This window comes from Hemitrygon akajei, chromosome 11 (genome assembly GCF_048418815.1).
Source record: "Hemitrygon akajei chromosome 11, sHemAka1.3, whole genome shotgun sequence".
In the NCBI taxonomy this organism is placed as follows: domain Eukaryota; kingdom Metazoa; phylum Chordata; class Chondrichthyes; order Myliobatiformes; family Dasyatidae; genus Hemitrygon; species Hemitrygon akajei.
This window is the reverse complement of record NC_133134.1, coordinates 160,527,611-160,549,944: the sequence shown is the minus strand read 5'-3', so window position 1 is coordinate 160,549,944 and position 22,334 is coordinate 160,527,611. Positions and strand designations below refer to the sequence as shown.

General features: G+C 48.3%; 1 protein-coding gene across 6 annotated transcripts in view; it reads left to right on the top strand.

Annotated features, from left to right (window-relative positions):
- Nucleotides 1-328: 328 nt before the first annotated feature.
- LOC140736189 (PHD finger protein 20-like) overlaps nt 329-22,334 on the top strand; it is a 98,926-nt gene continuing 76,920 nt past the window's right edge. For 2 of the 6 annotated variants that reach the window (XM_073062088.1, XM_073062087.1), the window contains exons 1-2: nt 329-603; nt 22,044-22,145. In XM_073062088.1, the coding sequence (XP_072918189.1) occupies nt 22,063-22,145 (83 nt within the window). In that variant the 5' untranslated portion in view covers nt 329-603; nt 22,044-22,062. The remainder of the gene's footprint in view (nt 604-22,043; nt 22,146-22,334) is intronic. The other 4 variants (XM_073062084.1, XM_073062083.1, XM_073062085.1 and 1 more) reach the window with 2 other exon arrangements.

The following is a 22,334-nucleotide window of genomic DNA, read 5'->3' as shown; positions in this document are numbered from 1 at the left end:
CAGTCGGGGCGTGGAGTACACCGGCGGTAGATGATCCACGTTGTTCTCTCTTCGCTTCGCCTATTGTATCCACGTCCCCTCCGGTTCCGCCCTACCCTGCCCCGGCAACCTAGGCTGACCCACTCGCCTCCCTCCTCCTCCTCCTCTTCCTCCTCCGCCGCCGGGTCCGGCCTCCCCTACCCCCGCCAGACGTAGAGAGAAAAAAACCGGGCTGGTGGAAAAAAACGCGGCGCACTCGAACTTGCTTCTGATTGACGGCGTAATTCCAGCCAACGAGAGACTAAGCCCATGTCGGTGCTCCAATCAGGAAATCCGGTAGGCGGTGCCATCCCCGCTCGGCCCCGCCCCTAGTTTGGATGCGGCGCGCAGCCGAATCCCACCCGGATTGTGTGTTTATTGCTTTTTCCCTTTTTAAAAATCCCCCCCCTGCGGCTGATTTGCATATTTTGGGAAGTTTGTACTCTCACCCTTCCGAGAAAGGGGAGAGGAAGAGACACCAGGATCTGTGTTTTGCTCCCCCTACCTCCGTGGAGTTTGTACATGAGGGAGGCGAGAGGGAGAAAAGAAGAGTCGTCACAGCGAAGGCGGCATGGACAGAGCAAGGTACGGGGTGACGGTGACGGCGGCGGGCAGGGCGGGCAGCGGCTGGCCCCTGGCTGATCGGCCTGCCGATCGCCCCGGGAGCGGGTCCGCTGGTGCCCGTGGGCGCGCTGCCATTTGTTTATTTATGAACGCGGCCGCTCGATACACCGGCCGGGGATACAGCTGCACGCGGCGGGACGGCTCCCCCACCCCCCCCACCCACGGGCACATCTCCTCCCCCCACCGCAACCTCTCATCTTCACCCTGCCCACCCTCGCCCAACCCCTTCCCCCTCCACCCTCCCTCTCCACCGCCACCTCCCCTCAGCAGCTTACCCCCCCACACCACTCCCACCCGACTACACCCCTAGCACCACCCTACTACCCGCCTCCACCACCCCACTTCTCCCCGACACCTCTCCACTAACACCCACCACCACCCCACTACCCCCCAACATCACCCTACTACCACCCCACTAACACCCACTGCCCCCCACCACCCCACTAACCCCCACCCCCACCACTCCACTACCCCCAACACCACCCTACTAACCCCCACCCCCACCACCCCACTAACCCCCACCCCCACCACTCCACTACCCCCAACACCACCCTACTAACACCCACTGCCCCCACCACCCCACTAACCCCCACCCCCACCACTCCACTACCCCCAACATCACCCTACTACCACCCCACTAACACCCACCACCACCCCACTACCCCCCCCAACATCACCCTACTAACACCCACTGCCCCCACCACCCCACTAACCCCCCACCCCCACCACTCCACTACCCCCAACATCACCCTACTACCACCCCACTAACACCCACTGCCCCCACCACCCCACTAACCCCCACCCCCACCACTCCACTAACCCCCACCCCCACCACTCCACTAACCCCCACCCCCACCACTCCACTACCCCCACCCCCACCACTCCACTACCCCCCAACACCACCCTACTAACACCCACTGCCCCCACTAACCCCCACCCCCACCACTCCACTACCCCCACCCCCACCACTCCACTACCCCCACCCCCACCACTCCACTACCCCCAACACCACCCTACTAACACCCACTGCCCCCACCACCCCACTAACCCCCACCACTCCACTACCCCCAACATCACCCTACTACCACCCCACTAACACCCACCACCACCCCACTACCCCCCCAACATCACCCTACTAACACCCACTGCCCCCACCACCCCACTAACCCCCACCCCCCACCACTCCACTACCCCCAACATCACCCTACTACCACCCCACTAACACCCACTGCCCCCACCACCCCACTTCTCCCCAACACCACCCCACTAACCCCCACCCCCACCACTCCACTAACCATCACCCCCACCAGCACCACTCCACTATCTCCTCACCACCACCCCCTCAGCCCCCTCCCTCACCTCCCCCCACCATACCCACTCCCTAATACCCCACACCCCTTCCCTCCTTGCCGCTCCCGTGGGGCAGTACGGGACTTTCCTTCCATTGTTTCCCTCCCCCAACACCCTACCTCTGGGGGCTTTATGCCCTCACAGGACTTCACTACTAATTGTTTCAAACCTCTCTCCCCACCCAACCCCTCCATGCCTGTCTCCGCTGGGTAGAGAATTCGAGAGGCTGTGTCCCCAGGTTCAATGTGATCCCATCATTCTCCCTCCGGCATGTTTCAATAAAAATTACCTTTCTTCTGTTCTGCAAAGAACAGCATACCCCAGGAATTACCCAGTGAGCCTCTGGCTGCCTCTATGTCACATACAGTAACCTCTTGGCAGAGGCCTGCCCAGTGCAAGGAGAACCGGCTTGCTGCTCTCTTCCCCCTCGGGCTGTGGCCCCTCCCCCACCCTTGGGTTTCACCCCCCCCCCTTCCACTGGGGCCACCCCATTCCTTGGAGTTTATTCAACTCCTTTGAACCCCTCCTTCGTCCTCCGAAGCAATCCTCTCCTCTGGGTCTCCTTTTTCTGCCTTTCCTTGTAGATTTACTATACTAGCCCCCCACCCCATCCAGTCACTGCCAGTGTCTTCCTCACCCCTCTAATTCTGTCCTCTCCCCCACCATCCCTCTCAGGTAACGTCACTCTCTGAGCTTAGCCTCTTCCCTCTGCTGGGGGTTCAACACCTCCCACTTGGCGCTGTTCCAACCCCTTTAAGATGTGGCTACCTCAATGCAAGGGGTTGCTCTCTGCCCTTGGGATCGGCTGACCCCCACCCCTTGGGCTTTTCGCTCCCCTCTGCAATGGTTGCCCACTCTCCCCTGGTTAAGATGGGTTTAATTCCACCCGGGACACACCCAGATTTCTAGATTTCTCCAACCCTGGGGAGTTATCCAGTCTTTATTTTCTCACTCGGTCAGTCCTTTTTCTCCATGCACGCCCTCCCCCTCCCCCCCCCCGGGTTTAAATCTCCTACCCCTCTTCCTCCCATCTCAGATGGGCTTCAGACGCCTCCACTCACCCCCAGCTGACTTTAATCCTGCCCACATCACCCCTCCCCCATCCCACACCCCTCTATTTATTGATTTCCCTCCAGGCGTCCAATTCACTCCCTCTGGGCTCATCTAGCAATTCACCCATCCATCCTGTTACCCCCCCCCCCCCCCGCCAGGTATTCAGACTCTCACTGCATTTCCCTAATTGCCAGGGTTGTAAACTACCAACACAAACCCTCACTTCTTGGTTCTCAGCCCGAGGTTCAGAGGATCTGTTGATGTCCCCTGCTATAAAGAAGGAATCCATTTTGCTCACGTGCCAGTGTTGGTTGTCTGGACAATTTTTCCAATGAGTCCCTCTGGCCCCATAGACGAATGTTTCGTCTTCAGTTTCCCCTAATCTTCAGGCGTGGGAGGAACACGATCAATGCCGGGGAAGAGGGATTAGATTAATCAGTCATTGGTTTAAATAGTTCAGCACACTGTGGACTGAAGGGCCAGGGCTGGACTGTTTTGTGTTTACATATTTCTCCGTCGAGCGTTTATGAATCAACCTCTTAGCCACTCTGACCTCTGTGCTAAGTATCTCTCTTGAGTTTCGAATGAAGTGTTTCATCTTTTATCTGCTGTGAAAACCCATGCCTTCTAGTTGTTGGTGTTACCCAGGTTACAAACACCCTATTTGTGGACACTATAATTAGGAGCCGAGTCTCACTGGGCCTTTGACTTGGGTCTCTCACTGGAGTCACTGAGGCCTGATTTTCCCACATCTGCTCTGGCTCGGTTTCTGTGATCCTCACTCACAGTCTCTCATTTCCAAAGTACAGACAGCACAGGTTATGGTGGGTGGCTAGGGTGGCGATGCGTCTCTACCAAAGGAGGGGCTCCTTCCCTCCGCTAGCCTTGGCAAGGTGTAGCACCCGCTTAGCCTCCTAATCAGGGGCACAGGAGCAGGTGGTGGACGGTCGTATGAGCAGCCGGTGCATATCACAAGTCCTGGTTATGTGACCACTGACACCAGGCAGACAATCTCTGAAGTGTATTGATAATGGCTGGGGTCACCCGTCTTGTAAAGACACTGCCCAGAAGAGGGCAATGGCAAACCACTTCTGTAGAAAAATTTGCCAAGAACAATCATGGTCAAAGACTGTGATTGCCCTTGTCATATGACATGGCATATAATGAACAAGCAGGTTATGGACGGTTCTGAGGAATAGAACCTTGGTAGTAACCCAGAGACAATCCTTGCTAATCCTGCAGGTGGAAGCAGTTTCTGTTTGTTTATTCCATCTGTATGGTTGAAATCTCCTTCCAACCTTCACTCTTTGGGATTAACTTGGTCTTCCAGTCTCACTGTTACAGGAGCCCAGCATCCTGGTTGGAAATCTGCCTCCTCTGAGGCCTGAATGTCCTTTGTTTACCATGGAAATTCCAAACTATTGCTCACTCTGGTGAAGGGGCTTGTCATGTCCATTCTGGGACACCCCAATTACCTGTCGTCCCCACTGGACACTCAGCTTTCATCTGTGGCTCCAAGGAACCGTTTGCATGTGACAGTGGCTACACCCTGGTACACCACTTCGGCAGGCACATTGAACCAGGTGAGGGTAGCTGGCGGTGAGATAGGGACGTGTCTGTCCTAGCATGCGGAGTCAGCTTCGGTGGACTGAGCTGATGAGATCCAGTAGGCTCTGTGGAGAGCGAAGGGCACGACAAGGTACCGAAGATGTCATGGTCGTCCACTGCAACCGAGGAGGACCCTAGTTTGTGATGACTATTCTTACCCTGGACTCGGACTTCAGAGGTCAAGAGAGTGGAACTGCCCCGTGTACAATGGCTTTTGCACTTTAAAAATGCTCCCGCACAGGCTTTCTGTCACAGCGGACAACCAGCCAATCCTCGCTTCATTCGCATTTTTTTCTGTAGAGGTAAATGCAAAAGTTTATGAACGTTCAGTGGCCAGTTTATTAGGTACAGGAGTAGAACCGGTGTGGTCGTCTGCTGCTGTAGCCCATCCACTTCAGGGTTTGACATGATGCGCGTTCAGAGGTGCTCCTTGCACACCACTGTTGTAACACGTGGTTATTTGAATTATTGTCACCTTCCTGTCAGCTTGAGCTAGTCTGGCCGTTTTCCTCTAACTTCTCTCATTTATAAGGCGTTTTTGCCCCTCATGGGATGTTTTTTTTCTTTTTCACACCATTCTCTGTAAACTCTAGAGACTGTCATATGTGAAAATCCCAGGAAATCAGCAGTTTCTGAGATACTCATACCACCCCATCTGGCACCAGCAATTCTTCCATGGTCAGAGTCACTTTGATCACATTTCTTCCCCCTTCTGATGTTCGATCTGAACCGCTTGACCGTGTCACATGCTTTTATACATTGAGTTACTGCCACATGACTGGCTGATTCAATATTTGCATTAGCAAGCAGGTGTACCTAACAAAGTGGCCACTGAGTGAGATTATCAAAAGTTAAACATGTATGGGCAGAGATTTGGAAGGTTAATGAGATTTAAAAAAAAATAGGAAACTGGGGTAGATAGCTTTAGCAAAGCATCAGAGCGTCCCCACTGGACTGATTAATAAAGCATAGAACGCTACAGCCCATACCAACCGATACGTCTTTGGACTGTGGGAGGAAACCCAGGCGCTCACATACAAACTCCTTACAGGCGGTGATGGGAATTGAACTTGGGTCACCTGCACTGTAAAGTGTTGTGCTAACCACTACAATACCATGCTGTATTGTGCCGAGCTTATAGCCTACTCTTAAGACCACCCTTCCCTCCTACATAAACCTCCCATTTTCTAGTATCCATATGGCTATCTAAGAGTTCTATAAAATGTCCCTAATGTATCGGCCTCTGCCACCTCCCGTGGCAGGGCATTCCATGCCCCCACCACTCTGTAATGAAAAACATACCTCTGGCATCCAGTCACCTTAAAACTATGCTCGTACTAACCATTTCCACCCTGGGGGAAAAAGTCTGTCAGTGAAAGACTTTTGTTTTGCATGCCATCCATACAGATCATTTCATGGCATGAGTGTATTGAGACAGTACCGGGGAAAAGACATAACAGACTGCAGAATGGAATGTTACACTTACAGAGCAGGCAGGCTGTGAGGTGCAAGGCCATGTGAGGAGGGTTATGAGGACAAATGTCCATATCATACAGGAGGGCAATTTGATTCACTCTGTCATTTCTTTTTCACTGTCCTGGTACATATGGTAATGATGGACCTGTTTCGTCATCGTTACGTGCTGTGTCGTAAGCGATCGTGGTCTTTGGCCACGATTGTTCTTGGCAAAGTTTTCTGCAGAAGTGGTTTGCCATTGTTCAGTGTCTTTACAAGACGGGTGACCCCAGCCATTATCAATACTCTTCAGAGATTGTCTGCCTGGTGTCAGTGGTTGCATAACCAGGACCAGGACATGCACCAGCTGTTCATATGACCGTCCACCATCTGCTTCCGTGGCTTCACGTGACCCTGATCAGGGGGCTAAGCAGGTGCTACCCCCATGACCAAGGGTGATCTGCAGGCTAGTGGAGGGAAGGAACGCCTTACACTCCTTCGGTAGAGACATACAGTAGCTCCACCCCACTACCCCTATCAGAAGCAGTTTGCTATTTTATTTATTGACTTTCTGCTCTGTGTGACTTGGCCCTTTGTCTCCTATTTGTCAGTTTAGTACGGCTTTCATTACTGAAATACGCGTGCATTCCCAGAGCAACAGCAGGCTGCTGGAGGCGCTCAGTGGGTGTAGCTGCATTTGTGAGGGGGTTGGGGGGGGGGGGGGGTGAGGAATTGTCAATGTCTCAGGTCAAAGCCCTGCATCAGGTCTATGCAGGGTTTCAACCCCAGAACCTTGGAAGTTTCTTCCCCACTGTCCTCCACTCTCCCCCATGCTGCTTGGCTTGCTGAGTTCCTACAGCAGATTAACACACGCAAAATGCTGGAGGAACTCAACAGGTCAAGCAGCATCTCTGAACGGAAGTGAACAGTTGGTGTTTCAGGCTGAAACCCTTCATCAGGGCTTAGGCCAATGTAAACTGGCAAGTTTACAGAGCATTTTGCAAGTGTGTTAAGTGTTGTATAACTGATTGTCAGCCTCTTTCTATTGAGTCAAGAGAGGTGTCGACCATAAAATTTGAGAGCACAATTCGGTCATTTGGCCTATCTAGTCTGCACCAGCATTTCATCATGGCTGATCCAATTCCTCCTCCCTCCTTAAATATACATAACGACTGCCTGTGGCAAAGAATTCTACAGATTCACCACCCTCTGGTTAAAGAAATTCCTCCTTACCTCCATTCTAAAAGGAGGCCCATCTATTCTGAGACTGTGTCCTCTGGTCTTGGACTCTCCCACCATAGAGAACATCCTCTCCACATCCACTCTATTGAGGCCTTTCACCATTCGATAGGTTTCAAAGAGGTCACCCCTCATTCTTCTGAATTCCAGTGAATACAGACCCAGAACCATCAAACATTGTTCATGTGACAAGCTGTGTAATCCTGGAATAATTTTTGTGAACCTCCTTTGAACCCTCTGCAGTATCAGCACATCCTTTCTAAGATAAGGGGCCCAAACCAGCTCACAATACTCCAAGTGAGGCCTCACTAGTGCTTTATAAAGTTTCAACATTACATTCTTGTTTTATATTCTAGTCCTCTTGAAATGAATGCTAACATTGCATTTGCCTTCCTCATCACTGACTCAACCTGCAAGTTAATCCTTAGGGAATCCTGCACAAGGACTCCCAAGTCCCTTTACGTCTCAAGTTTTCTGAATTTTAGAAAAATACCATTTAGAAAATAGTCAACCCTTTTATTTCTTCTACCAAAGTGCTTGACTATATACTTCCCGATATTGCCATTTCTTTGCCCATTCTCCTAATCTGTTTAAGTCCTTCCATAGCCTCTACTTTCCCAAAACTACCTGCCCCTCCCCCATCTTCATATTGTCTGCAAACTTTGTAACAAAGCCATCAATTCCATCATATAACGTAAAAGGAATAGGTCCCAACACAGACCCCTGTGGAACACCACTAGTCACCGGCAGCCAACTAGAAAAGGCTCTCTACATTCCCACTCTTTGCCTCCTGCCAGTCAGCTACTGCTTTATCCATGCTAGAATCCTTCCTGTAATGCCATGGACTCATAGTTTCGAAAGCAGCCTCACATGTGGCACCTTGTCAAAGGCCTTCTGAAAATCCAAGTACACAACATCAACCGATTCTCCTTTGTCTATCCTGTTTGTTATTTCTTCAAAGATTTCCAACAGATTTGACACGGCAAGATTTTCCCTTGAGGAAATCATGCTGACTACAGCCTATTTTATCATTTATCTCCAAGTACCCTGAAACCACATCCTTAACAATCGACTCAAACATCTTCCCAACCGCTCAGGATTGACTAAGTAGCCTATAATTTCCTTTCTTGTGTCTCTCTCCCTTGTTGAAGATAGTGCAATTTTCCAGTTTTTCAATTTCTAATGTTTCTTGAAAAATCATTACCAATGCCGCCACAATCTCTTTGGCCACCTCTTTAAGAACCTGGGGTGTACACCGTCTGGTCCATATGATATCTACCTTCAGACCTTTCAGATTCCCAAGAATCTTCTCCCAAGTAATGGTAACTTTACACACATCATGCCCCCTGAAACCTGGAGCTTCCACAATAATGCTGGTGTCTTCCACAGCGAAGACTGATGCAAAATACTTGTTCAATTTTTCTGCCATTGCCTTGTCTCCCATTGCTACCTCTCTGGCTTTGTTTTTCAGTGATCTGATCTCCACTCACGTCTCTTTTACACTTCATGTATCTAAAGACACTTTTGGTATCCTCTTTACTATTATTGGCTAGCTTACTTTCGTTTTCTATCTTTCCCACCTTAATGACATTTTTAGTTGCTTTCTGTTGGTATTTAAAGGTTTTCCAGACCTCTATGACTAAGTTTTGCTCTATTATATGCCCTCTCTTTGGGTTTTATGTTGGCTTTGACTTCTCTTGTCAGCCACGGTTGTATCACATTGACTTTAGAATATTTCTTTCTCTTTGAGATGTATATATCCCGTGCTTTCTGAATTGCTTCCAGAAATTCCAGCCATTGCTGCTCTGCCGTCATCCCTGCCTATGTTCTTTCCCAATCAGTTCTGGCCAACTCCTCTCTCATGCCTCTGTAATTCCCTTTACTCCACTGGAATACTGATACAACTAACTTTATCTTCTCCTTCTCAAATTTCAGGCGGACTTTGATCATATGATCACTCATCCCCAAGGACTCCTTTACCTTAAGCTCTCTAATTATTTCTGGTTCATTGCACAACACCCAATCCAGAATAGCTGATCCCCTAGTGGGCTCAACCATGAGTTGCTCTAAAAAGTCATCCCGTAGGCATTCTAGAAATTTTCCCTCTTGGAATCTAGCGATAACCTGATTTTTTGCAATGTACTTCCATATTGAAATTTTTCATGACTATTGTAATATTTGTCCTTTTGGCATGCATTTTCTATCTCCCATTGTAACTTGTAGATGACATTCTTATGACTGTTTGGGAGCAGTCTCCCATCAGGGTCTTTTTATCCTCACAGTTCACTGGTTCTGTCCACAACAATTCAGCGCCTTCTGACCCTATCTCATCTCTTACTTCTTTTCTCAGCAATATTTGTATTATTTTTTTAAATCAAGAAAGCATAGTACAAAGAGGGTTTGTGCAGTACATAACAAATGTACAATTTACATCTATGAAGGAGATGCACCCATAGTACAATCATGCTTTGGTTGCCTCCCTGCCCCGACCTACTCCTCCCAATTCCCATCTCCAAGCCATCATTGCATTAGCAAAAAGGGTTAAACAGAACCTTTATCCCCACAGAGCTGCATTGGTGTAGAGAAGGTGTATTTTCCTAACACACAATAACTGTAATATGCTTACACGTCTGAGTTCGTAGAATTTTACCGGAGAATGCTGAAAGTCAGGGAGTTATGTGCAGGGGAAAGGAAGAAGGGATGAACCTTAAGTTTGGCTGGGAATTCTGAAAATATTCAAGGAAGGGTCCCCACACCTTTTGGAACTTTATGTCCAAATTGAGAGTTGAATAATGGATCCTCTCAAGTTATAGACTGGACGTGATGTCCCTAAGCCACTGACCGTGGGTGGGCGGGGCAGCATCCCTCCACCCGAGCAGGACTGCGCGCCTGGCCAAAAGAGAGGCAAAAGACAGTGTGCGATGTTTGGCCGGACTTAGGTGCATGTCCCCCTCTCGGGAGGGGCCGAAAAGAGCAAACAGATTGTAATTAAGTATTTGGGATATTGTTTGGAAAACGGCTCTCCAGTACTTTTCCAAGCTGGGGCACGTCCGGTACATGTGAATAAGGGAAGCCTCGCCCAATTTGCATTTGTCGCAGCAGGGATTAACATCTGGGTAAATGTGAGATAATTTAGTTTTAGACACATGGGCCCTGTGTATGACCTTGAACTGTAACGGGCAGTGGCGGGCACTTAAAGAGGTTGAGTTAACTAACTTGAGAACTGAATCCCATACATCGTCTGACAGTGAAAAAATTTAAATCTTGCTCCCAGGCAGTTTTAATTTTGTCCAGGTGGGCCCGCCTCAAAACCACTAGCTTGCCACAAATAGTAGATATTAGACCTTTGCGCAATGGATTCATGCAGAGAAACATATCAACGATGTTTGTGCTGGGTGCCTCAGGGAAGTTTGATAACAAAGGGCTGATAAAATGTCTAATTTGCAAATATCTGAAGAAATGAGTGTTGGGTAAGTTAAACATTGCAGACAACTGTTCAAACGATGCAAAGCAGTTGTCTATAAAAAGATCTTTAAAGTGCCTGATGCCCTTTCTGTACCAGTCTCGAAATGTTGGATCATGTATAGAAGGCTGGAAGAGGTGATTTTGTAGAATAGGACTTGAAAGAGAGAAGCCATAGAGACCACTATACGTTCTGAACTGAACCCATACTCTCAGGCCAGGGTGTGCCTGATAACAGGATTAGCAATCGGTTTAGGCGTAAGAAAAGGGAGTGCGGATCCAAGAAGTGCGGGAATAGAGAAATTCTTAATACAGTTCAGCTCCATTGCCACCCATAGTGGGCAGTCAGATTGGTTGTGGAAATAACCAATTTCCATGGTACATGGTACACCTTTGGACCATGGAAGGAAACCGGAGCACCCGGAGGAAACTCGCACAGTCACGAGAAGAACATACAGACTCCTTACAGACAGTGGCGGGAATTGAACTCGTCAGTGGCTCTGCAAATTGCAAATTACACTACAATACGGGGAACACTACAATACTCACACCCACGGGGAACACTACAATACTCCACACCCACGGGGAACACTACATTACTCACACCCACGGGGAACACTACAATACTCACACCCACGGGGAACACTACATTACTCACACCCACGGGGAACACTACAATACTCACACCCACGGGGAACACCACAATACTCACGGACACGGGGAACACTACATTACTCACGGACACGGGAACACTACAATACTCACGGACACGGGGAACACTACAATACTCACGGACACGGGGAACACTACATTACTCACGGACACGGGGAACACTACAATACTCACACCCACGGGGAACACTACAATACTCACGGACACGGGGAACACTACACCCGCAAATTACTTACAGTAATGTAAGTGGAAATCATCTCTTTCTAATGATTTAATTTCATTTTTATATCAATAGACCCACGTTGACCCTGCTGCCTTCCTGCCTGTCCTTTTGATACAATGTGTATCCTTGGTCGTTAAGCTCCCAGCTTTAATCTTCTTTCAGCAATGATACAATGATTGCCAGTCTGTAACTGTGCTACAAGTTCATCTACCTTATGCCGTATACTGCGCACATGCAAATAAAACACCTTCAGTCCTGTATTCACACTCTTCAATTTTGTCCGCCTTTTATGTTGCAACTCATCCTGTTGACTAATTTTGGCCAGTCGTCAGCCTCTCCTTGCCAGGAGTCTCATTACACACTGCTTCTGTTTGTAAACCAACCACCTCATCTTCTGCACTATCGCTCCAGTTCCCGTCTCCCTGCCAAATTAGTTTAAACACATCTAGCCAATCTGCCCGCAAGGATGTTGGACCCCTCGCGTTTAGGTGTAACCTGTCCCTTTTGTACAGGTCATACCAATCCCAGAAGAGATCCCGATGCCCCTGCCCCCTGTGCCAATTCCTCAGCCACTCATTCACCTGCCAAATCATCCTATTCTTACCCTCACTGGCACGTGGCACAAGTAGCAATCCAGAGATCACTACCCTGGAGATCCTGTTTCACAGCTTTCTACCTGGCTCCCTAAAATCTCTCTTCAGGACCTCCTCACCTTGTCTCTCTATCTCATTGGTGCCAATTTGCACCAAGACTTCCGGCTGCTCACCCTCGCCCTTGAGAATAGAAACATAGAAAACCTACAGCACATTACAGGCCCTTTGGCCCACAAAGTTGTGCCGAACATGTCCCTACCTTAGAAATTATGCTGTCTGGTCGCTCTTCAATTCAGAGAAACTGCCTTTAAAATCTCGATCGACGTCCTGAATGAAAAGTAGCTCTTCTTAGCACCCCTGATTGTATAGATAGGGTAACTGTTCAGGAGACCTTTTCCACTGAGGTTGGGTGGGACTACAGCCGGAGGTCATGGGTTAAGGGTGAAAGGTGAAAAATTTAAGGGGAACATGAAGGGAAACTTCTTTACTCAGAGAGTCGTGAGACTGTGGAACAAGCTGCCAGCGCAAGTGGTGCTTACAAGCTCAATTTTAATGTTTAAGAGTAGTTCAGAAAGGTACATGGATGGTAAGGGTATGGAGGCCTATGGCTCAGGTGCAAGTTGATGAGACTAGGCAGTTTAAATGGTTTGGTATGGACTAGATGGGCCGAAGGACCTGTTTCTCTGCTGTACTTCTCTATGACTCTTGAGTCCTGATGAGGGGTTTTGGCCCAAAACGACTGTCTGTTCCAATCCATACAGAACAGCCTGACCTGCTGAGTTGCTCCAGTATCATGAGTGTGTTTCTCAACCCAAAACATCAGCCGCTTATTCCAGCCCATTCAGAGCAGCTGGACCTGCTGAGTTCCTGCCGCGTTACATCTGTGTTGTCTCAGCCCAAAACACCAGCAGTTTATTCCTCTCCATACAGAGCAGCCTGACCTGCTGAGTTTCTCCAGCATTTTGTGTGTGTTCCTGTCTTTTAAGAATGCTTGTAGTTCCCTCTTTAGTCGAGGTGTTGGGCCTGATGCGTCCGTGATCGTCAGAGTATTTTTCTTACCTAGTGGATTCTGAGATGCAGAAATGCATTTACTGGAACTCGATACAGGCCGGGTCACTTGCAGTGGATTCTGTTTGCCCTTGCCTGCTTTGGGCACTGCAATGAGTGATCAGACCCGAGTCTCCTTGTTCTTTAAGACATCGGTCAGAAGGCCACAGCTCTGGTCTGGTCATTATCATTTACCTGCTTACTGATTGGTTATTGAAGGTTTAAGATGGAGGATGTCCCTTCAGTAGTGATTTTTATTTCTTTTTTGCTGGGTCTCATTTGTAGTAAATTCTGCAGATGCTGGAACTGCAAAACAACACACACACACACACAAAGTGTTTATTCTATTCCCCACTCTGGCCTGCCTATCACCTCCCACTGGGTTCCCACCTCTTTCCTTTTCTCCTATGGTCCACTCAGTCTCTCCCATCAGATTCCTTCCTCTCCTTTTGCCTTTCCCAATCACCAGGCTTCACCTATCACCTTCTAATCAGTCCTCCTTCCCCTCCCCCATCACCTTTTTATTTTGGTATCTTGCCCCCTTCCTTTCCAGCCCTGATGAAGGGTCTTGACCCGAAACATCGACTATTTATTCATTTCCATAGATGCTGCCTGATCTGCTGGGTTCCTCTGGCATCTTGTCTTTGGTTTATAGGATGCTGTGATTGATTTTATAAGACTCCTGACATCTATTATCAGCTTACTATAAGGTAGCCGTTACTAGGCACTTTCTGATTGAGTTGGGCAAAGAAAGCCTTGGCTGATTAGCAAACACGAGGAAATCTACAGATGCTGGAAATTCAAACAACACACACAAAATGCTGGTGGAACACAGCAGGCCAGGCCGCAACTATAAGGAGAAGCACTGTCGACGTTTTGGGCTGAGACCCTTCGTCAGGACTTGGCTGATTAGCGGCTGTGCTTAATAAGATTTCTTTGGTGATTTTGGTGACCAAGTAAAGTCAAGATCTGGTTACGGTATAATTTTTTCACTCTTCTGACAGTATAATTTATTTTGCAGCATGTTAGCAGAGTGGCTAGCACAATACTTTACAAAATTCAAAGTAAACTTTTTATCAAAGTACATCTATGTCACCATATACAACTTTGAGATTCATTTTCTTCTGGGTGTTCACATGGAACCTAGAACATAGAAGTCTTTAGCACATTACAGGCCCTTCAGCCCATAATGTTGTACCGGTCATGTAACCTACTCTAGAAACTACCTAGAATTACCCTACTGCGTAGCACTCTTTTTTTTTAGTTCCATGTACCTATCTAAGATTCTCTTAAAATACCCTATTGTATCGGCTTCCACCATCATCGCTGGCCTTGCATTCCACGTACCCACACTCTCTTTGTGAAAAACTTACTCCCCCCCCCCCCCCCCCCCCCCCGTACCTACCTTCGAGCCTTAAAACTATGCCCCCTCATGTTAGCCATTTCAGCTCTGGGAAAAAGCCTCTGGCTATCCACAGTAGGACAAAAAAACAATAGAATCAATGAAAAACTGCACCCAAGGACTGGCAGCCAATATAGAAAAGAAGACTATCTGTGTAAATAGAAAAAAAAGATTTAATAATAAATAAATAAATAATAGTGAACATGAGTTGTACAATCTTTGAAAGTGAGTTCATAGGTTGTGGAATCAGTTCAGTGTTGAGCTGAGTGAAGTTAAACACTCGGGTTCAGGAGTGTCACCGATCGGGGTTCTATTTCTGCTGCTAGTTAAGGAGTTTGTGCTTTTTCCCCGTGGCCACGTGGGTTTCCTCCGGGTGCTCTGGATTCCTCCCATATTCAAATGACATATGGGTAGGGTTAGTAAGTTGTGGGCGTTCTGTGTTGGTGTTGGGAGCGTGACGACACTAGCCGGCTGCCCCCAGCATGTCCAGGGACCATGGTCGTTGAAACAAATCCCGTCATTTCACGGGATACTCAGTGCCCACTTCAGTAGTTATACCTGTATACCTCATTAATGCAAATACCTAATCAGCCAATCGTGTGGCAGCAACTCAATGTATAAAAGCATGCAGACATGGTCAAGAGGTTCAGTTGTTCAGACCAAACATCAGAATGGGGAAGAAATGTGATCTAAGTGACTTTGACAGTGGAATGATTGTTGGTGCCAGATAGGGTGGTTTGAGTATCTCAGAAACTGCTGATTGCCTGGGGCTTTCATTCACATCAGTCTCTAGAGCAGGGGATCCCAACCTGGGGTCCACGTACCCCTTGGTTAATGATGGGGTCCACGCACCCCTCGGTTAATGGTGGGGGGTCCACGCACCCCTCGGTTAATGGTGGGGGTCCACTTACCCCTCGGTTAATGGTGGGGGTCCACTTACCCCTCGGTTAATGGTGGGGGGGTCCACTTACCCCTCGGTTAATGGTGGGGGGGTCCACGCACCCCCTCGGTTAATGGTGGGGGTCCACGCACCCCTCGGTTAATGGTGGGAGTCCGTGGCATGAAGAAAGTCGGCAACCCCTGATCCAGAATTTACAGAGAACAGACAAAGAACAAAAAGCAGCCAGTGAGCGTCAGTTTTGTGGATGAAAGTGCCTTGTTAATGAGGGAGGTCAGAGGAGAATTGGCAGACCAGTTCAAGTGGACGGAAAGGCAACAGTAACTCAAATAACCACACGTTACAACAGTGGTGTGCAGAAGAGCATTTCTGAACACACAGCACGAAGTGGATGGGCTACAGCAGCGGAAGACCAGGAACATACATTCTGTGGCCACTGTATTAGGTACAGGAGGTATCTAATGAAGTGGGCACTGGGTGTATGTTTCAATGTGACAAAAAGCTAAAGTCAGTCTCTCTTACTGAATACGGTGATGGAAGAAATGCACGGTGAGTTTTTGCCCCTAGTGCTGATGGATTGAAGGTGAAGTATTGGTGTGTAAATGCTGTTGAGTATCGGACGTCCGTCTCGGGGAAAAGGAGACTTTTAACTTCAGTGCAGCTGACACCAAATGAATAACCCACGTGAGGATCTGCAGCTCCAATCTCACGCTGTGTTTATTGTTGGGTACAGCTGCAATGAAAAACTTGCTGGGAGCAGCATTATAGGCATTGACTCAAACAACAACACACAGGACATAAGTTAGACACACGTCAGTGAAGGAAAAAGGTTGTAAAGCAAAACCCTAGTGCAAAAAACAGCTGTAATCAGAGACCTGTCCACGGTGGTCCATTACTGAGACGTTACTGGGGTTATGCAGGTCAGTTGAATCTTACCTGTTATCCGTGATCAATCCTGTGGCTATCTCACCTTCCTCTGCCTCGACCCACTTCCTGTTGGTGGTACGGTAATGTAGCAGTTAGGAATCTGCACAGGCGATGAAAGATTAGGGTTCAATTCCCACTGCTGTCTGTACGGAGTTTGCACGTACTCCCCGTGACCGCATGGGTTTGCTCCGGGTGCTCCGGTTTCCTCCCACACTTCAGAGATGTACAAGTTAGGGTTAGTAAGTTGTGGGCACGTGACGTGGCGACACTTACAGGCTGCCCCCCGGTGCAGCTTCTGGCCGAGTCAGTTGTTGACACAAACAACACTTTCCGCTGTGTGTTTCGACGCACATGTGACAAAGCAAATCTAATGTTTATGATTGTCAGACTCCAGTATTTCATTACTCATTGTTTGTCTCTGTGAACTTGAACCTCTGCAAACTCTGCAGCCTTCGTGCTAACATCTCATCTGTCCATTGTCCATTATCCTTGTGTCCGTGGACTCTCCCAGGATCTCCCACCTCCCCATGTTCAGAGGGAGTGCACAAGAGCCACATACAGATGGCACCTGGAGTTGGTCCGTGGAGCTGAGAGGCAGCAGCTTACTACCTACTGAGCCACCCGATCTCGTGAATCTTCACTGCACTCCCTCTATTGTAATCGTACCTTTCCTTGGTTAGAGAGACCAGATACCTCCCTTTCTGCATATCCTGGCAGTCGTGCCGGTGAGTTTCTTTCTTGGGGTATGTAGCCCAAGTCGGTGCACAGTGCTTCTGCTGTGGTCTTGCCAGTCATTGCTCAGGTCACACCAGATTTACAACACTGCCCTATTTTGTCCTGCCTTCTGTACCACGTCCACAATCGACTCGATTTTCCCCACTGTGAGGCTGAAACAACAGAGAGACTCTTAATTAGGCACATGGATGAAAGAAAAATGGAGGGTTATGTGCTATGCAGGAGGGAACATAGGTTCAACATGAGTGCTGGAAGACAGAATTGGATTTGAGGTACAGACTCAGTGGGTTTAAAGGCCACGCAGACTGGGAGACCGTTTCGCTGAACACCTACGCTCTGTCCGCCAGAGAAAGCAGGATCTCCCAGTGGCCACACATTTTAATTCCATGTCCCATTCCCATTCTGATATGTCTATCCATGGCCTCCTCTACTGTCAAGATGAAGCCACACTCAGGTTGGAGGAACAACACCTTATATACCGGCTGGGTAGCCTCCAACCTGATGGCATGAACATTGACTTTTCTAACTTCTGTTAATGCCCCTCCTCCCCTTCTTACCCCATCCCTGATATATTTAGTTTTTTTTCCTCTCTGCCTGTTCTCTATCTCCCTCTGGTGCTCCCCTCCCCTTTCTCCCTAGGCCTCCTGTCCCATGATCCTTTCCCTTCTCCAGCTCTGTATCCCTTCTGCCAATCACCTTTCTGGCTCTCAGCTTCACCCCTCCCCCTCCTGTCTTCTCCTATCGTTTTGCATTTTCCCATCCCCCTCTTACTTTCAAATCTCTTGCTATCCTTTCAGTTAGTCCTGACGAAGGGTCTCGGCCCAAAACGTCGACAGCGCTTCTCCCTATAGATGCTGCCTGGCCTGCTGTGTTCCACCAGCATTTTGTGTGTGTGTTGCTTGAATTTCCAGCATCTGCAGATTTCCTCGTGTTTACTTTTGAAAAACAGGACTGACTAGTCTTGGCAGACATTTAGGTTGGTATGGGCGAATTGGGCTGAAGAGCTGTCTCCGTGCTGTTTAGCTCTTGAGAATTTGCAGAAACTTCTGACAAATGTCACACACACTTTACAAGATTCAAGTTTATTCGTTGCGTTTACATCTCAGTATACAGTGGAAAATGTGTTGTTTGCATTAACAACCAACACACCCAAGGGCATGCTTGGGGTGCAGTGTCGCCAGACAGTCTGCTGTATTTATCGTTAGTATTCCTCAATCTGTCATGGTTGTACATCCTGAGACCAGGATAGGTATGATGGTGATCTTCCCCAGCAGCTCCCTCGAACAATATAAATCACAATCGGACCTCACTTGAGTGACGTTGATTAAGACTTGAATGTCGACTCAGTACACTCCCCCTGCACCGAAGTGTGTTGGAATTATTTTAAATACAGTCAGGAATGCTGTTTCCTTCTCTGAAATGCTGAAGAAGGCATTTCCAACTGCGGCCGTCCCTCACTCTCTGCTGCTCCAGGATTTGAACACGCAACCTTCTGACGAAGGATCGAGGGTACCCGGCTTGACCCCAGCAGGTCTGTCACTCAGTGTATTTGCGGGCGAATTCTCCCAGCTTTAACCAGGAGGTGTTACAGAGGTTTCAGTGGTGAGTTGTGTGGAACAGAAACTGCAAGGTATCACCCTACAGAGGATAGTAACATCCCCAGGGTCTCCCTCCCCCCCCTATCTGTGACATTTACTGGCAGCCCTGTAGACAAAGGGCAGAAAGTGCTGTTGAGGATCCCTGCCACCCATCCCACAACCTCTTTGACCCACTACCGCCAGGAAGGTGGCACAGGAGCATAAAGACTAGAGCTGCCAGATTGAGTGACAGCTTCCTCTCTCAGGGTGTGAGATTAATGAATACCCTGCCACCACTGAGGTCTCCTCACTAGTACAGCAAGCTGTTTAGTGTTTCATGCACAGGTACACTGTTTGAATTATATTTAATTAACTTGTATCTGGTAATACTTTTGCTTATGTGCTGTGTACGATATATACCCAGAACAGTACCGCACAGGAACAGGCCCTTCGGCCCGCAATGTTGTGCCGCACCAGCTAAAGAGCAAATCAAAAGCCCCCGAGAACTAATGCTTCCCACCTACACCATGTCCATATCCCCCCCCCATCTTCCTCACATCCCTGTGCCTATGTAAATGTCTCTTAAAAGCCTCTGATGTACTTGCCTCTACCAGCATACCAGGCAGCACATTCAAAGCATCTACCATTCTCTGAGTAAAAAAAACTTACCCCTCACATCCCCCTCGAACATTCCCACTCTCACCTTTCAATGCAGGCCCTCTGGTATTAGACATTTCAACCCTGGGTCACAGGTACTGCCTGTCCACTCTATCTACGCCTCTCATAATCTTGTAGATCTCTATCAGCCTCCTGTGCTTCAGAGAAAACAACCCAGCCTTGCGTGCCCTCTAAGCCAGAGAGCTTCCTGCTAAACCTCTTCTTCACCCTCTCCAAAGCCTCAACATCCTTCCTCTAGTGGGGCAACCAGAACTGTCCTCAATACACCAGATGTGGCCTCACCAGAGTTTTATAAAGTTACAACATAACCTCCTGGCTTTTGAGCTCAACCTGTATGTCTTGTGGGTGTACCGCGCTCCTGAGGAACATTGTTTCGTTTGGTTGTGTATATATACAGTCAGATGACTACAGTCTTGAACTTGAGTTTTAGTGTGCGCAGACTCTGAGCTCATTGAGTCACAAAACTATTCTTGGATAAAGCAAGTTCCCTGTTTTACAGAGCAGTGAAACTGATCATTTGACATGCTCGGGCTTTTACAGATCGTACTGTTCAGCTTGTTGAATGGTATTCCAATAAATAACACCAGCGTTTTTAATTCAGTGCAGGTGGTGGGTGGTCGTACGAGCAGCCGGTGCAAATCACAAGTCCTGGTTATGTGACCACTGGCACCAGGCAGACAATCTCCGAAAAGTATTGATAATGGCTGAGGTCTTGTAATGACACTGCTCAGAAGAAGGCAATGAGAAACCACTTCTGTAGAAAAAAAATTGCTAAGAGCAATCATGGTCAAGACCACGTCATAGAGAAGGGGAATCAACATGTTTATTTCTCTTGAAAAACACTGGCCAACTTGCCGAGTTCTTCCAGCATTTTGTGTGTGTTGCTAAGATTTCCAGCATCTACAGAATCTCTTGTGTAAAGAATTTTGCACTTTCCTCACTTATTTATATTTGACAACAAATTTCATGACATTTGTCAGGGCTAGTACACCTGAACCTTAATTCCCTGGTCTTCCTGACGTTACACAACACAGCTGAACATTACGTGTTCCAGTGAGATTAAAGGGAGTGCGGATGTGCTTTGAACCCAGGGCCCTGGAGAGTTCAGAGGGAGTGCTGGAATCAGCACTAGTGAGCCAGGAGCTGAACCACTGGGATTTCCAAAGAGTAGGTTACCGTATCATTGAAAGGCAGCACAGTAGAACAGCGGTTAGTGTGAGGCTTTACTGTAGCAGCGATCAGAAGGTAGTAGTTCACTTCCTGTTGTAACGTGAACAAGATCACCGGAGAGACACTGAAGACAGTGGATATAGAAATGTTCTATTCAACAAAAATGAGCAGCAGGCATCATATTGAGACACTTGGAGGAAGAGGCCTCCCGACCCAATTCTATTTGTGCTGAAGAACAAAATTGCAGCGGGGACAGTTCTATGGTTACATCGTATCTACAATGCTTCCTTTGAATTACATATAAAGTTTTCACATACCTGCTTCACACCCGCGCTCTGGACACCCATAATGAATATTAATCAGCTTTATCTGGTTGTCAATCCACTGGAGTCCACAGCTTCAGGACAACTGTTGTTCAGGGCGGTATTTTAAATTCAGTCCACGCTCATGTCTGAAGATTGGTTGCTGGTGAAATCATTATTTGCTATATACCCTGACTGCAGAATATGCCCTGGCACCACTGTCTGTGAGGAGTTTGTACATTTCCACTCTGATTGCATAGTTCCCTTTGGGTGCTCTGGTTTCGTCCCACGTTCCTAAGATGTACATGTGAAGGTTAGTAAGTTGTGGCCAGAGGCACGATGACACTCGCAGGCTGCCCCCGGCACTTCCTTGGACGGTATGGGGACTTTGCTGCAAACGATGCGTTTCACCGTTTGTTTCGCCACATGACAAATGAAGCTAATCTTTAATCCTTAAGAATTGCTGCCGCTTTGAGGGCACAAATTAGATGCCCTGCTCCTCTCCACGTTATTTCAGTAACAGCGCGTCACGAGATGGGTGGCGCAGTAGCATGTGACTAGCATAACACTTTACAGCGCTGGCAATCAGCGTGTCAAAGGTTACAGGGAGAAGGCAGGAGAATGGGGTTAAGAAGGATAATAAATCAGCCATGAACAAATGGTGGTGCAGATTTGATGGGCTGAATGGCATAATTTGCTCCTGTGTCTTTATGGTGTTATTCATCTACACGTATTAGGGGTAATTTAATGCGGCCAATCACCCTACTAGCCGGCAGGTCCTTGGGATGTGGGGAAGAAAGAGACTGCCTGGAAGAAGGCCATGTGGTTATGGGGAGCAGGCGCGGCTTGTTACGGGGAGAAGATTCAAGCAGTGCCAGAGGTCAGAACTGAGCCCAGATGCTGGAGCAGAGAGAAAGCAGCTAGAGCTTCTGGTTCGCAGGGACGCTATGCAGGGTGTGCTTTGGCACTGGCACATCATTAACTTACAAAGGTTTGTCTGTTCCGTACAGGGAATAAAGTGTGTTGAAGATGTCCAAGAAGCCTCCGAGTAGGCGGGGTATTACGTTTGAAGTGGGCGCTCGCCTCGAGGCACGAGATCGACTGAAGAAATGGTGAGTGTTGTGGGTCGGAGCCACTGCTCTGCTCAAAGCCTAAGGCCTTGCACAAAAGTAAAATTGGCTCCTGTCAGAAAGTACTGCGATGTTTCTTTTCCCCAGTCTGCACAGTCAGTTCATCTACCCAGTCTCGACATTTGAAATTAAAATTTATTTGAATCCTGCTTTGTATACAGCTGTTCTTCA